At 36.7% G+C, this 16,321-nt stretch overlaps 1 protein-coding gene across 2 annotated transcripts in view; it reads right to left on the bottom strand.

Moving 5' to 3' along the window:
• The window catches only part of JAG2 (jagged canonical Notch ligand 2), a 156,041-nt gene that overhangs the window by 59,627 nt on the left and 80,093 nt on the right, over nucleotides 1–16,321 (bottom strand). For both annotated transcript variants that reach the window (XM_051978113.1, XM_051978114.1), the window contains exons 5-9: nucleotides 15,698–15,758; nucleotides 2,884–3,014; nucleotides 2,249–2,368; nucleotides 1,673–1,786; nucleotides 76–189 (exon numbers count right to left, since the gene is read on the bottom strand). In XM_051978113.1, the coding sequence (XP_051834073.1) occupies nucleotides 76–189; nucleotides 1,673–1,786; nucleotides 2,249–2,368; nucleotides 2,884–3,014; nucleotides 15,698–15,758 (540 nt within the window). The remainder of the gene's footprint in view (nucleotides 1–75; nucleotides 190–1,672; nucleotides 1,787–2,248; nucleotides 2,369–2,883; nucleotides 3,015–15,697; nucleotides 15,759–16,321) is intronic.

Here is a 16,321-nt window from a genome sequence, read left to right as displayed (position 1 = left end):
GCAGGTGGAAGCAGCCAAGGGTCTGTGTCCCTGAGGCTGAGCATACTTCCCAAGGTCCCAAGAACATCTTCTTACCCAGCTGGCACGTTGTGCCCACCCACTGCTGGGGGCAGATGCACTCAAAGCCATTCACCTGGTCAATGCAGGTGCCTCCACGGGCACAGGGATTGGATGCACACTCATCAATATCTGCAAAGAATATTCATGCAAGAGGAAAAATTCAGAAATTAGGGAATATGAAGAGAACTTGGCCATCAGTCAGAAAAATTAGCTGAGAATCCATTATAGGCAAGACCCAGTGCTAGTGAAGGAGGTGAAGGGAGGAGATGGATTTCCCACTTCTCCAGGAGCCTCCTTTCCAAAGAACAGTTTAAGATTCAAGAATCTACACACTCATATTCTGCCTTCTTTTCCCTTATAAAACCAAGCACAGTGAAGCCCCTGAACTGGTCTTAGCTGTCTAGAAAAGCTCCCCAAAGGTAAGAACTTCTGTTGTCTTTCCAGAGTAGCTAAGCAACATCGATAGGATGAATGAGACCAGTACTTTCCAAGGCCATATCTTTGCTCTAATTTCTCCTTTCTCTATAATTATTCTCATGATGATCTAATTTACTCCCTTTGCTTCAACTAACCCCTATATGGAGGGCTTCCTAAGTCTGGATATTCTGCCCAGACCTGTATTCTGAGCTTCAGACCTGTGTTTCCAACTACTTCCAAGATATCTTCATCTTAATGTTCTAGCATCTAATATATAACATATTCTAGTTTCTCTTCTTAAGCCTATTCTCCTAACTTTAACATTTTTTTAATTTGACATCACTTTATTCTTCATACTTGAAATCCATTTTTAACTTTTCCCTCACTTTCATCTCACATATCCAGTTAATTATCAGGTACTGTTGATTCCACATCATTAACAGCAATCAAGACTCCTCTATTGCTTTGGCCCTTAGTGGTCTCCCTAATCCTATTCCTGGTCTTGGCTCCAATTCTTCAATCACATTCTGCCATATCTGACTTACTAATAAACAGATTTAGTAGTATTAATCCTCTGTTCAAAATCCTCTAGTAGCTTATGAAGTAAAATTCTATCTCTTTAATCTAGTATTCAGTCAACAATCCAGTAATGAACATTTATTTATTAAGGATTTAACCATGTACCAGGCATTGTGCTAACTGCTAAAGATGCAAATAAAAGCAAAATTTGTCCCTGTCTTCAGAGTTCACATTATGAAAAGGGAGACAAACATGAAAATAGGTATATTCAACAATAAAGAATAGAGGAAAGCTAATCTCAGAGAAAAGGCACCAGAGCAGCTGGAAGGACCAAAAATGACTTTCATCTCTTGGTAAATGGGCATTTTTCATGTTTCCTTATATTATTCATCACGTGATTTGTATTCTTACATATACTGTGAGTTTCCTGAGGGTAGAGAATCTATCTTAAGCATTTCACCCCATAGTACAGTCTGATATAAAAGTCAAAGCTTTTGACTACTGAATTACAAAAACATGAATAAATGAATGAATGTGAAAAGACTGCATATCCCCTGTTCATACTGGCATGCAATCAATATTTTTTTGAGTGTTGGGGCTTGCAGTCTATTTGCTTAGATACTCTTCCCACTACCTGGGAGAAAAAGGTGCCAAATATAAACTGTGAAGTACCTACCAATGGCACAGGTGGGCCCACTCCACCCTGAGGGACAGTGGCACTCAAAACTTGAGAAGACTTCATGGCAGGAGCCACCATTGGCACAGGGATTAGACACACATGCATGTTCCACTGTGGGGAAAAACAAACAAAATTCCTCAAAGCCACTGTCTATGGTAACATGCCAAGCCAACAGAGAAGAAAAAGACACCATTCTTCAACTGATGCCTTTCCTTAGTCCACCCCAACCACATTCCCAGTTACTATGCTTGAGGTCAGGGCACGTGACCAATTTTTTCTCATTATATCCTTCCCATTATCCTGGAAAGGAGGCAGGATAGAGTTTACCATGCCCATTTTATAGATAAGGAAATCAAGGCTTGGGGAAGTACAATAATTCACTCTTACTTCACACACCCAGATGATAGAAGAATGGGGCCTGGATCCCAGGTTTTATGAGTACCTACTCAGGGACCTGAGCCACACTGATAATAGTTTCCCACCAGAGAAAAAAAGCAATTAAGAAGAAGGTCTTTGAGACCCCACATATGATACCCCGAAGGAGCTGAGGCACCCTGGCACTAGCATTCATACCGATCTCACAGTTCTTTCCTGAGTAGCCATCAGGGCAGGCACATTGATACTGGTCAGGCTCTGTGTTCATACATGTTCCTCCATTGGTACACGGATGGTGACTTCCACAGTAGTTCAGGTCTAAAAACACAGAGAGAGAGAGACTTACACCAAACAGTCTCCAAAGTTACAATTCCTATATAATATCTGACTTTGGGCCAGACTCATCTTCTTTCCTCAAATCCCAGGGCTCAACACAAACTCACTGCTAGGATTCTGTAAGGGCTCTTTTTGCTCAGAGGAGACCCCAGAAGTTTGATAAAGGACAAAGGAAGTCACTCCCTCTCTCTCTCTCCTTAAGTCCCCAAGTTAGTCAAGTAATTCTCTAGCTTGTGCCTGTAAACCTATAGGGATGAGAAGACTCATTACTTACTGAGGCATTCATTTCACTTTTAGACAGCTACAAATGTTGGCAAAGTTTTCCTCATATCAATAGTAACTTTTTAAAAATATCAGATCCTGTTTTCCATCATGATTTCTACTGATCCACTGAAATCCATTTGTATCTAATTCACTTTTATTCTTCCCTGCCATATTGCAGAGAGAAGAGTTTCTATTCTCCTTCTCTGCCAAAGCTAGAATTGAATAGCAAGTACCTTTGTCACAAAGAAGTCCTCCCCAGTTGGTCTCACAGTTACACTTCCAAGGCTCTGTACAGCTCCCATGCAGGCAACCAGGATAAGTGACACACTCATCACAGAACCTTCCTTGCCAGCCATAATGACACCTAAAGCATGAGGAAAATAGTCAGTAGATGCCCACTCATAGCTGCCAAAATCATTTACACACTATCCTTTACTCAACACAAACACACACTAAACTAGGTACTAGATACTCCTATAGGATCCAGTTCAAAGGCAGAATACACGCTTCAGAACAACTATATGTAAAGAGTACTCATTTTTACTCCTAGAGGGCAGCCAGGGGAATAAAGAGAGAATACAGGGGATAAGGATGCTGCTGCCTCTTGCTCACCTTTACAAGGAGTGGCTGATAGGCCACACATCCTACAGGCAAGTAACTAGACTAGGCACTGAATATAATAATGCTTTTGTTTAGGAAGTTAAAATTTATAAGTAATTTCTACTTGTAATCTCTCTGTGACAAAAGCAAAGCAAATATTATTGTCCCTGGTTTATAGATGAGATAACCAAATCTCAAAGAGATTAAGGGCTTTACTTATGGAAGATGTAGCAGGAAAGTATTAAAAGTTTGAACCTAAGCTCCCAAATTCTTTTCATGACACCATGCTGGCCCTGCTGCATCTCTTCATAAACACCTACAATATAGGCCATATATGGAAAGAGTTAACATTCCAATAGGGAGGAAGACATGTATACACATAATTCTGATACTAGGAAAAATATGAAAAGTAGAAATGGTGAGGGGAAGACAAAGGATATGAGAAATATAAGTAAATCACTTTAAGTACGCATGCACGCACGCGTGTGTGTAGGTAAAAAGCATAAAGAAGGGTAGAAAATAGAGTTCACTGAAGATATTATACCTAGTTGGGTCTTTAAAAAAAGGGGGGGGAAGGGGGAGCTCAAACCATGGATATGGAAGTAAGGAATCAATTCTCATGGGAAAAGTCAGGCAATGAAAGAAGGCAAGAGAAGAATGAGGCAAAATTGGTCTAATCTGGCTAGAGGGTTGGTGTCACACCTAAATAGCAACTAATTCCTGCATCTCTGATTTAGAAAACCACCAAGTGCTTCTTATGGGATATTTTTCATATAGAGGGAAAGAAGAATAATGAAAAGTAGCTGGTGAAGTAAAGCTTTAAAAACCAGGACAAGCACTTATCCTTCAGGCAATAGGGAGTCACTGAATTTTTTAAAGTAAGAGTAACATGATCAGACCTGTATATCAGACAGAGTGGAGGTGGGATGAATTAGAGGAAAAGAAGCTGGAGATCAGGAGACCAATTAGTCAGGAGTCTATTATTATAGTCCAGGTGAGAGTAGATAAAGGCCTGGCCTGGAGTGGAGATCGTGGGAGTGGAATCTGAGAAGCGCAGCAGGAAGCAGTGGTCACAGATTGGCCCCCACAGCTATGGGATAGCCAGGCTTCAGTTATTTTGAGGTGGGGGGAAGGGTTAAATGAAAAGGGTCAGAGAGACAGCTGTCTTGTCAGTTTCCTCAGAGTTATTTTAGGAGCGATTCTACTCTATCCACAAAGTAATTGAAAGGACAGGCACTGGTGTCCTTATTTTGTAAAGTAAGGCAAAAAGAAAGCCCCAAACAGAGAAGATGAAAAACCAAGGAAAAACCTGACTACTTCCTATACTCATAAATACATTGTTTTGGGAAAAGAAGCGAAGCTATGGACTGGGCATTATGTCAAGATTCCATTCAAAGCTACTTTTCCTCTCTCTTTTTTATTATAGCTTTTTATTTACAAGATATATGCATGGGCAATTTTTCAGCATTGACAACTGCAAAACCTTTTGTTCCAATTTTTCCCCTCCTTCCCCCTCCTCCCTCCCCAAGATGGCAGGTTGACCAATACATGTAAAATATGTTAAGGTATAAGTTAAATACAATATATGTATACATGTCCATACAGTTATTTTGCTATACAAAAAGAACTGGACTTTGAAATAGTGTACAATTAACCTGTGAAGGAAATAAAAAATGCAGGCAGACAAAAATAGAGGGATTGGGAATTCTATGTAATAATTCATAGAGTCTTTTGCTGGGTGTAGCTGGTTCAATTCATTACTGCTCTATTGGAAGTGATCAAAGCTACTTTTTATTTAAAGTCTTTCTCCCCTGTCCCCCAAAGTTAGTCTCCATGTCCAAGGAGAAGGAACTGAAAATCTGGTTCGTGCTGCTAAGAAATAAGAAACTTAATTTTTCAGGCAGCATAATGTGTAGAAAAGTAATATCAAAAGCTACATGACCTTAAGCAAGTCAATAGCACTGGATATGCTCCAAAAAGAGGTTGCAATTTGCATTATGAGAGGAGTTTCCTCACTAGGAATTCCCTATATACCATTGAAATCATTAAACAACTCAATGAAGATTTTCTCCTTAAACTCCCCCCAGTTGGTTTGGACAATCCAAATCAAACCAATCTAATTCTACTGGAAGAAAGGGAGATGTTTTGAGGCTCTAATCTAATCTAAGGGTATCCTTACACCATACAATCCACTTAGCTAGGAGAAAGTTACTTCAACCTTGATTTTTTTACATTTTTAATATTTTTTTACTTTGATCTTTTGATGGGGTCTCTCATAACAAAATGGATGATACCTGTCTTCTTATTTCTTCTTATAAATTTGTAATTTATGTAACAAAACAAGCATAACATAGTATAATTATGATAAAAAAAGATGATTGTGCAATTCTTGACCATATCTTTCTGAAAGGACAGAATCTAATCATTATGCTAGCTACTATCCTCTGGGTTTTTTCATATTAAATAGATATGGAAAAGGATATCTTTCCCAACTATGCATAGGAAAAGAGTACTTAAATGTAGAGGAGAATCATAAAAGTAGATAATTTTGAGTAGATAAAATTGAAAGGCTTCCCCTTCACTACAAATAAAATCAAGATAGCTGGAATTAGAAAGCCAGTTAAACAGGGGGGAAAATTCTTAGAAAATTTCTCTGATAAAGATCTTTTCTCCAAGGACAAAGGAAATTTATATAACTATTTAAGAATGAGAAGGACAATCCTCAATAGATAAATGATAAGGACATGGACATATAACTTTCAAAAGAGAAGAAAGCTGAATCATGTAGAAAAAATATTCTAAATAATAGGAAGAGAAAATGAATTAAGATAATTTTGAAGTTTAAAACATTTAAGGGCAAAGAACAGAGTTTTATCAAGTGAATATATCAATTCCTTGAATTATGTTTGCATTTGACCCTAAATAAAGTGTCTGTTACAAGAAAAAGGTTAACTTTCATTTTTTGCGTCTATTATTGAAATGTCTGTAGTCAGAATGCAGCATAAGCCCTGGAAGATGTAAGGGGCCAAATGCTTCCTTGGACTCTGGGAAATGCTATTTGCTAACAGTTTTCATCATTCCCCACAATTTCCTTCACACACATATCCACAGGGTCACTGAAAGCCAAATCAGACACATTTTTCCCCTCAAAGGGAACAGCACACGTAGGTCTATAGCCTTAGATCTTCCAAGGCAATCTCTTAATGGTAGAAATGAGAAAACTAAGACCCAGCTAGTGAAAGAGTATGGGCATAGAGCAGAAATGGGACTCAAACAATGGGCCTTGAATTATAAAACTAGAACACTATTATAACATTGCCCCTTAATACTCAATAAAAACCTACATGAGAGTTAACCTTTTTCTTATAACAGACACCTCATTCAGACTCAAATGCAAATATAAGTCAAAGAATTATTATATTCACTCTGTTCTTTGCCCTTAAATGTTTTAACTACAGATTTTAGAATGTCAGTGCTGCAAAAAACCTTGGTACTCATAGTCTACTTTCCTCACTGAGTGAGTAAATCTGAAGCTTGGAAAGAAGTGACAGACAGTTGAAGCCTGAACCAAGAAATCCTATTTCTTTATGCAAGGTTTCTTCCACAGTGTCCAAATAAACAACTCAGCCCAGAAATAAAATAAATCAATCTCTTTCTCAAAGAGGAAAGAAGTGTTTTTAGTCTTTTTATCTCCATCACCTAGCACAGTACCTGGTAAACAGTAATCACTTAATAAATGCTTATTGAATATAGGAATGAATGAAAAGGCTCTTTTCCCTAGAAAAAGTCAATCCTGCATGGTAAAGAAAGAAAAGGAAAATTTATTCCTTGTACTCTACTCTGTCAGGGTAGGTAGGCTGGTAATGAAAATATGCTGGGGAGGATTGTCAGAAACTGAGTACTAGAATTAACTGCCTGTCATTCAATACTAGGACATGCTGGCTTGTTGTGATCAATGATTCCTTTTCCTTTTTTGGGGCGGGGTATAATTAGGGTTAAGTGACTTGCCCAGGGTCATACAGCTACTAAGTATCCGAGGTTGGATTTGAACTCAGATTCTCTCACCTTTAGGACTGCTGGGTCTTATCCACTGTACCACCTACCTGCCCACACCGATTCATTTTCTAAATATTTACTAATCATCTTTTTGGACAAGACACTCAAGAATTTTGCCAACAATCAGTCAAGCTCATTAGCCTTTATTTTGTAGATTGAAAGTCAAAACATTTGCTTTTCTCCAATCTTTCATTACCTCTCCCATTTTTTATAACCTTTCAAAGAATACTGACAGTGGTTCAAGCAATCACATCTGCCAGTAAAATGAATTTGTTTCATGAAAAACTCCCTATTTGAGTATTAAATTTCCTTCTTAGCCATTTTTTGTTCTGTTCTTTCCAAGTCAAATCATTCTTTTTACCAAGAATAGGGAGAGGAAGAAGAAGTATAATAAGAACAAAAGGTTAAATTACCATTATTACATTTACCCAAGCAATGGTCTTATTTCCTTTCTTTTATCATATAACATTTAGAAATCCTTGCCCTTAGTTTTTTTTTTTTTTTTTTTTTTTTTTTTTTAAGTTGCCATCTGGTTTAAAAAGTTTTTTTTTTTTTTTTTTTTTTTTTACATTACCTAATTTATTCTTTCTCCATCAATTAATTAAGAAACTTATGTTAAACACCTACTCTATAAGCTCTGTAAGCACTGGATTTTTTTTTTCCTAACACAATTAATTCCATTTTAAATTTCTTGCTTTATTTCTTCCAAGTACTTTGTAATATTTGTGGCAAATACATTTCCTCTGTGTAACTTTACTTGTGGTTGTTATAGTTATCCTTTTCACACCATGGGGGGTAAGGGTATGACATGCCTATGATCTGGAAAATCCACATAAAATTTTTTGGTCCTCCATTCCTGCCAGAAAAGAAATCTGAATTATTATAGTATTAAAAGATAAAGTATGTTGATATCATGTAATATTATATAAATATATATTTGAAGTATTTCTGAGTTTCTAAACTTTTCTTGTTTTCTGCTAATCTTTACTTTCCACAGAACTCCCCCAAAATTTCCATTTAATTTTTTATGCTGATCCAAGAAATATCACATTAGAGAAAGCTGTTATTTGGAAGAGAGAACTAGTTATTTTCTTCTTCAGTGTTTACTTAGGCTTTTCTTGATCAATAATATTTCTTCATTGTGTCTAGTTTCGCTTTATGTTGACCTATCTCCAGTCTTGGCTCCTGATTTTAGACTTCATGCTGGGCTCTACCCCTTCTTATTCTTTTGGAGATAGTGGTTAGGCCTATTTGATTTTGATCTCAAATTTTTGAATGCCTGACCCAGTGTGTTGGTAGTCACAGCACTGACTTATTTCAGCTTCTGTAGTCAAGGTTCTGTAGTAGGTCCTTCATTCCCTGACTAGCTGTGGGCTTCCAGCCTCTCTGGAGAAACCTGGTCAATGCACTACTCTTGCCTTCTATTCTTGGTTCTTCCCACATCACAACATTGATGTGTGGTTTTTTTGATTGTCACCTGAGCTTAAGCATGCTTCCTTGGTAGAATCCTTTTTCTAGTACCCTTGATTTCTGGCTGTCTTTTTGTATATTCTTGCTAATTTCTTCACCATTATTCAATATGGCACCTTTTGAGAACATGGAGGAGCTATGCTCCTCTACAATACTTTATGTTGCCATCTTAACTGGAAATGTTTCCCCCACTTTTTGAAAATTGAAGCTAACCTTCCTTAGTTAGGAAATTAACAGATATGCTCATAATTGAAGTTCCCCATTATGCTGTGATTTCTTCAGGTCTGTTTTCCACTTTCATCTCTTTCCTTTTTTTGTCCACGTCTTCTGTACAATAACAATTCTGCTCCTTTATCTTCTCACAAATTAAATGCTTACCTAACATTTTACTTTCTGGCTTCTGGGATGGCTCACATACACATATTTTCTTAATAATGCTATTCTGTTGCAATTCTCCACACCTTTCCCATAACCTGTTCCTTTTAAACCTCCTCCTCCTTATATCCATTCAGACATATATTCTAGGATCAACTGCACCAAGTTTTAGTGATACCTATGCAGTTACATTTGCCTCTTTGCATTAATACTGTTCATTTTATTTACTACCTCTATTTTGTATACAATAAAACAGGAGCTAATATGCGTATACACCTTTATCTTGACCCATGTTTTATTACTGGATCCTTTCTTGAGTTTAGTCTTATATGATTTTCAGGATAACTATTATTTTTTATGGTATAGCTTGTTAAATGTATATGATTTTCTCTCTCTCCTTTACTTTTCAATTTAAAGTTCTTTTTACCTTAGAAGAACTACATCAGTGTTATCAAACAAAAGAACTAGAGCAATGAAATCACACATCTTTCAACTATTAAACTAGGTGGCCCTGGGCTCTCTGTGCTAGTGTCTGATGTCCCTCAGAGACTATAAACTACAGAATACTAAGAATATCTAAATATTATCGAAATACTGCAGCCTTTCCTACCCACCTTGATACTATCTGGTACCTTGCCTAAATAAAGGAAATAACTAATACTTGTTTTTGCATCATCTTGTACTTCTCATCACTTAGATCCTTCATAATTAAAGAAGGGAATTCAAATGAATGCTTCCAAAATGTAATTCTGTGGTCCTAAAGGAATGTAAACAGTTAAAGGATTTATGTCATAAAGCAAGAAAGAATGAAAAAGCCCAGAGACCTTAAAGAGAAGATTTAAAAGTAGCTTCATTTTGCTATTAAGCCTCAAAGAACAGCTTCCACTCCAGCATTTATTTTCTGGAATCCAAGTGGAATTACTTCAAATTGAAAAGCTTATTCCCAGACTTAGGCCATGAGGCATTATAATCCAATCTAATGCCCTAGCTCTAAGTAGAGGAAATGGGCTTTTTAAACTCATTTGTTGACTAGAGCACGAAATTAATGGTCTCTGCTGTTGTTCATACAATGATCTGCATCACAGAACTCCCAGACTGTGAGCACCAGGAAAAGTCTCCCTCTCACACCCAGGCTTTCCTCCCATTTTTCATTTCTATTATTGACTTAGAAAGTAGCTATTGTTTTCACCTATGAAGGGAAAGGTGGAGGTACTTTAGCAACCTGGAATTGAGACTGGAATTGTTCTCTTAGATCCTCCAGAAGATTTGAGTCACATCAACACAGCACAGTACAAAACAACTCAATAGTGATGGACTTTGTTCCCTTCACCCCCTGAATCACAGATAAAAAGATTTTATTTCAGGACTTAATTCCGTTGCTCTTTCTGGCAAACCCATTACAGTATAGAAAACATTGAATATAGAGTTAGGTTAGTTGTATTTGGATCTGGATCATTTTCTTAATCATATGTGTGGTCCTGGAGAAGTTACTTCATAGGATTTTTTCATCTTTAAAAAAAAAACTTAGACTAAATTAGGGTTTCCTATTTTGTGTCATATATCTCTTTCAAAGTAGGATTAAGTCTATGGATTTGCCCTCAGAAAGATGTTTTCAAATACATAAGATAAAATGCATAGGATTATAAAGAAAAATAATTATATTGAAATATTCTATCAACCAATGAGTTTATTAAGTGCCCACTATGTGCCATGCAGTGTGCATATAAAGAAAGAGAGGAGAGAAAGCCCTGCTGTCCAGGACCTCAGTGTCTAATGTGGGAAAGACAACTTGTATACCTCTCTATACAAACAAGATACACACACATATATGATAAATTGTGGATAGTCTCAGAGGAAAGCCACTAAGACTAAAAAAGGCTGGGATGTTAGATGAGACTTGAAGGAAGCCAGGGAGCCAGGTAGTGGAGGAGAGAGAGAGAAGGATCACCAAAGTAGGCTAGTATCATTGGATCACAAAGATTTATGGAAGGATGTAAAGTATAAAAAATTTGGAAAGATAGGTTATGAAAGGCTTTAAAACCCAGGCAGGAATTTATATTTGACTCTGGGGTAACAGAGAGCCTCTGGGATTTAGTGAATTGGAAGTAGTGTGTTTGTTTGTTTGTTTTTTTTTTTTTTTAATAATAACTTTTTATTGACAGAACCCATGCCAGGGTAATTTTTTACATTATCCTTTGCACGCACTTCTGTTCCGATTTTTCCCCTCCTTCACTCCACCCCCTTCCCTAGACGGCAAGCAGTCCTATATATGTTAAATATGTTGCAGTATATCCTAAATACAAATATGCAGAACTGAACAGTTCTCTTGTTGCACAGAGGGAATTGGATTCAAAAGGTAAAAATAACCCGGGAAGAAAAACAAAAATGCAAATAGTTTACATTCATTTCCCAGTGTTCTTTCTTTGGGTATAGCTGCTTCTGTCCATCATTGATCAATTGAAACTGAGTTAGGTCTCTTTGTCAAAAAAATCCACTTCCATCAGAATCCATCTTCATACAGTATTGTTGTTGAAGTATATAATGATCTCCTGGTTCTGCTCATTTCACTTAGCATCAGTTCATGTAAGTCTCTCCAAGCCTCTCTATATTCGTCCTGCTGGTCATTTCTTACAGAACAATAACATTTCATAACATTCATATACCACAATTTGCCCAACCATTCTCCAATTGATGGGCATCCATTCAATTTCCAGTTTCTAGCCACTACAGACAGGGCTGCCACAAACATTTTGGCACATACAGGCCCCTTTCCCTTCTTTAGTATTTCTTTAGATATAAGCCCAGAAGTAAAGTAGTGTGTGTTTTAAGAAGATCTATTTGATAGACAAGTGGAAGATAGATTGGAGTGAAGAGACTTGATCAATAGGAAGCTAGTGCAATAGTCCCTGTGTCAGACAACGAGGGCCTGTACTAGGGTAGATTTAGAATCTCAAACTAGATCTCCGAGACTCTTTTCTGTTCTAAATCTTAAAATTCTAACACCTAATCCAGTATTTGGCACATAGTATGCATGCACTTAATAAATGCTTGTTGATTAGTTCCCTAAAGGGATTAGCACTAACATTAATAAATATGGCTAAATCAGAGGACCAACAAGGGTTTGTCCTGAAAGCTGGTAAAGAAGGGTATAATATAACTGATCTTGTTAAAAGAGTGATTAAAAGGGGGCCTCAGTAAGTAATCTAATCTCAATAAGAAAAGGAAACCATGACCTACAAGAAAACAAAAAAAAGGAATATAATCTCTTTTACTAATATATATGCTTTCTTAAAATGGAAATTTATTGTTACATATTTTGACTCCTCCCTGATGTTCTGCTGGGGCACATGATGATGTTTTGTTTTGTTATTTTCCTTTTTTGTCTTTCTTTTTCTATTTTGTTTTTTCTTATTTTTGCATTTAGCTTTAAATAATTTTTAAAAAGCAATAAAAGAAAAAAAGGAAAGAAACTGTGACACAGTGGGGAAAATGCTTGGATCCCTTGTGTCAAGTTTCTTATTCCAATCCATCTTCTCTACTTGGCTATGAAATGGAACATCCTAAAACACAGATCACTGCCCTATTCAGTAAATTTCAGTGGTTCTCTAGAATCATATATAAATTTCTATGTCTAGCTGTTAAAGTCTATCATAACTTAATTCCTTCCTATCTTTCCAATTTTTAAAAAATATATATATTTTACATCCCTCTGTATACTTCAGTGACACTGGCCTCTGGGATGTTCTTTCATCAGGACACTTACTTTTTTTAGTTCTGGTTCTGATATGTACTAATGAATAAATCATTTTTGGCCTTGAAGCTTCAGTTTCTCTTTCTGTAGAATAGGAATAATACTTTCATTGATTTCAAAGGGTTATGAAGAAAGAGTTTTCCAAACTTTCTAGTACTATAATGTGAAAAATAATACACCTAATCCCTTCAGAGAAACCTTCCAATATCAAACAGTGCTGCAGGATTTTGTCTACCACCTTGACAAGATTCTCAAGTTGAATCTCTATTTGGCATGGACAAGCTCTTCCAATTCATAAGTTTTCACTCCCAACACATCTCATCATTTCTTTCTTCCCAATATTTCTCCTATTATGTTTCCTTGTCTCTACTCTCACAGCTCCCACTTAGTTTTATCTTCTCATCTCCTCTCATCTGAAGACACACTGCAATAGTTTTCTGAGTCCTTTCTGCCTTGGTCTCTCCCCATTCTAATTCATACTCTACACCAGCTGTCAAAATGAATTCCTAGAACATAGGATTGACCATGTTATATATCTTTCTTCAGTCACAATCTAGTGGTTCTCTAATACTTTTAGAATCAAACATAAATTTTTTTTTCCAAGTAAGTAAATAATGATTTATTAGTAATAGTTGACAGGTTCTTCTTCTCAGATCAATAATTCCTCAGAAATTAGTGACAAAGGAATTATTTACAGAGTTTTTGTAACATAAAAGAAAAAAAATTAATTACAATAACTTTCAGAAACTTGTTTTGAATATACTTCAGTTGTATAAGGTAGATCATCTGACTGGCTTGCCTTTTGCCAGGTTTTTTTAACCAAAATTTATACTGTTGTCAACATTTAGCTATGAAAGTGAGATTACCCTAGAAAGTTTTTGTCCCATAGCTAAAGTGTTTTAAAACAAGAAAGCTTCCTTTCTTTTTTTCTTCTAGAAATTAATATTTGCTTTTCTTTTTTCTTTTAATAAAATCTTTTATTTTAAAAACATATGCACAGACAATTTTCAACATTCACCCTTGTAAAACCTTGTGTTCCAAAATTATCTTCTCTTCTCCTCACTCCCTCTCCTAAATAACAAGAAATCTAACACATCAAACACACATTCTGCTTGATATTTAAATTTTTTTGCCCAACCACTTCTCAACTTTTCAATTTTCTTACACATTACTTTCATGTATTTGATGTCCAGCTATACTAGTTTCATGTTTGTATGATACTGGCTGTCTCTTGTGTCTTTGAATGCTTTCCTTCCTCACTTTCTCCAGCCCAATTTTTTGAAAATTAACTCATCTGGTTTCCTTCAAGATGAAACTCAGATACCACATTTTCAGGAGACTTTTCCTTGTCTCTCTGCAGCTGCTAGTGTCTTCCACTCCAAGATTTCCTTTCACTATCTTTATCTTATGTTATCTTTTGTATTGGGATGTAGGGGGCAAGGACTGTTTCTGCTTTTGCTTTGTAATTTCTAGTTCTTAGCACAATGCTAAGCACATAATAATTTAATAAATGCTTATTGACTGATACATGTGAATCTCTCAAGTCACCATCAAGCACTAGGATAGGTATGTGTCTTAATAGAATTTACAAGAAAATCCGACTTCCACAAACATCCCCTTTTGTGTAAAGGAAGGGTTTAGGAAAATCTTAGTAGTTAATATCAAGAGATTTTTGCCAGTATAAATGGAAACACAAATGAATATTTTAGGTGAAGATATAGTAACATGTGAAGTCAGATAAGTTGGGTTCAAATCCCAGTAAGATACTATGATATTATCGGTAAATTAGTACATCTCTCTGGACTCTGGTTTGCTCATCCATGAAAGAAGAATACTACTACTTATATTACTTCACTTACGGTATCTTTATAAGGAAGACCTTAAAATACTAATAACAATAGGTTCCTTTTAAAATGAATAGCTTTCTCAACACTAGCAAGAGAACTGATATTGGGGGAAAATTTTCCTTTTATGAGTTCTCCAGGAGTGGGACCAAATGATCAGCACTTAGACCAAGTACAAAAAATATGTAGCAAGGAATTTCACAAGATCAAAACTCAGCTCATTTATTGTCTTATCAATATTTATTAAGTACCTACTATATGTCAGGCACTTGCTAAACTCTAGGACCATATAGGGTTATAAGTTTCAGACTGGGAGGGATCTTAGAGGACATCTAGTCCAGCCCCCTTATTTGCAGAAGAGGAACTAGGGCTCAAAAATATAAAGATCTATGCCAATTTCACATAGATTTGTGGGAATCCCCAATTCCCTGCCTCTAAATCTAGCACCTTTTGCCATATCATATGGCCCCTTTTATCTTAAAGAGGATATAACAGTCCTCAGCCTCGAAAGAGTATCTAATGTGCCCCAATTCACTGAGAGAGAAAGAAGCAGAGCTTGGGTTCTGGTCCAGGTTCTCTGATCCCAAGAAAGTACTCCTTTTCCCACTCCATGTTTTTAACCAAAATTCTTTTAGGAGTAAAGTGCACAAGTAACCTTTCCCCTTTCCAAACCTCTGGATGGGTATAGCCTTTTTCTGCAAAGGCAGTTAGACCTCTTTAAAGGATAAACTTAAATTTCACAGTGAGGACATTCCAAAAAAAAGATTTAAATTTCCTCATCACTCTGACACTTGAATACTTGTGTCTCCCTGTGCTTAGTTGTTGGCTCGGCTCAGTGAGTTCTATTGTGGAACCAAGCAGAAGACATCATTAAGAAGAACTTGCAGATCAATGAACTCAATCCTCCCACCAAGAAAAAGAGAGAGAAAAAGGGCCCCAGCACACACTTACCGGCATTCCCCAGGTACGGTGCATCCCCCGTGGAGTAAATTACATCCTTGTTTACATACAGCTGTGAACACAGAGACACAAGGTTGAAGCAGCAGCTTATGAGAGGCCCTCAACAATGCTAGCCCCAAGCCCATTAGAGCCATCAGCTGGCAACCCTGGGCTAAATTCCTAACTTCCAGACATAATCACATCAGAGAAAATCAGAGCTGGATGGGACAAAGCCAGAATCTGTAATCAAGCTGTCTATACTTTACCTACTTTACCTAGTAGTTTTACAGCATGATAGAATGCTAGAGCTAAAAAGAACCTTAAACTAGTCCTTTCTTTTTACAAAACCGGGAAACTAATGGCCAATGAAGGTGTTTGCCAACAGTTAATGTTAGTAAAGAGGTCAGGATCCAGATTTCCTTGTAATACCCTCCTTCTCCAGTAACCTCCTTCCCCACAATCTAGATTTTTTCCACTATACCAAAGTATGCTCAATGATCTACCACAGGGAGAATCAAGTCCAAAATTTCCTTTCAACTGGAATGATGGAAGAGATAAGTAGCAACTTAATCATGAAACAAGATACCAACTAGGACGTGCAGATCTAGAACTAGGAACTTTGTCACATGAATATTT

The sequence above is a fragment of the Antechinus flavipes genome, chromosome 2 (assembly GCF_016432865.1).
Source record: "Antechinus flavipes isolate AdamAnt ecotype Samford, QLD, Australia chromosome 2, AdamAnt_v2, whole genome shotgun sequence".
In the NCBI taxonomy this organism is placed as follows: domain Eukaryota; kingdom Metazoa; phylum Chordata; class Mammalia; order Dasyuromorphia; family Dasyuridae; genus Antechinus; species Antechinus flavipes.
This window is presented reverse-complemented; position numbering and strand designations above follow the sequence as displayed.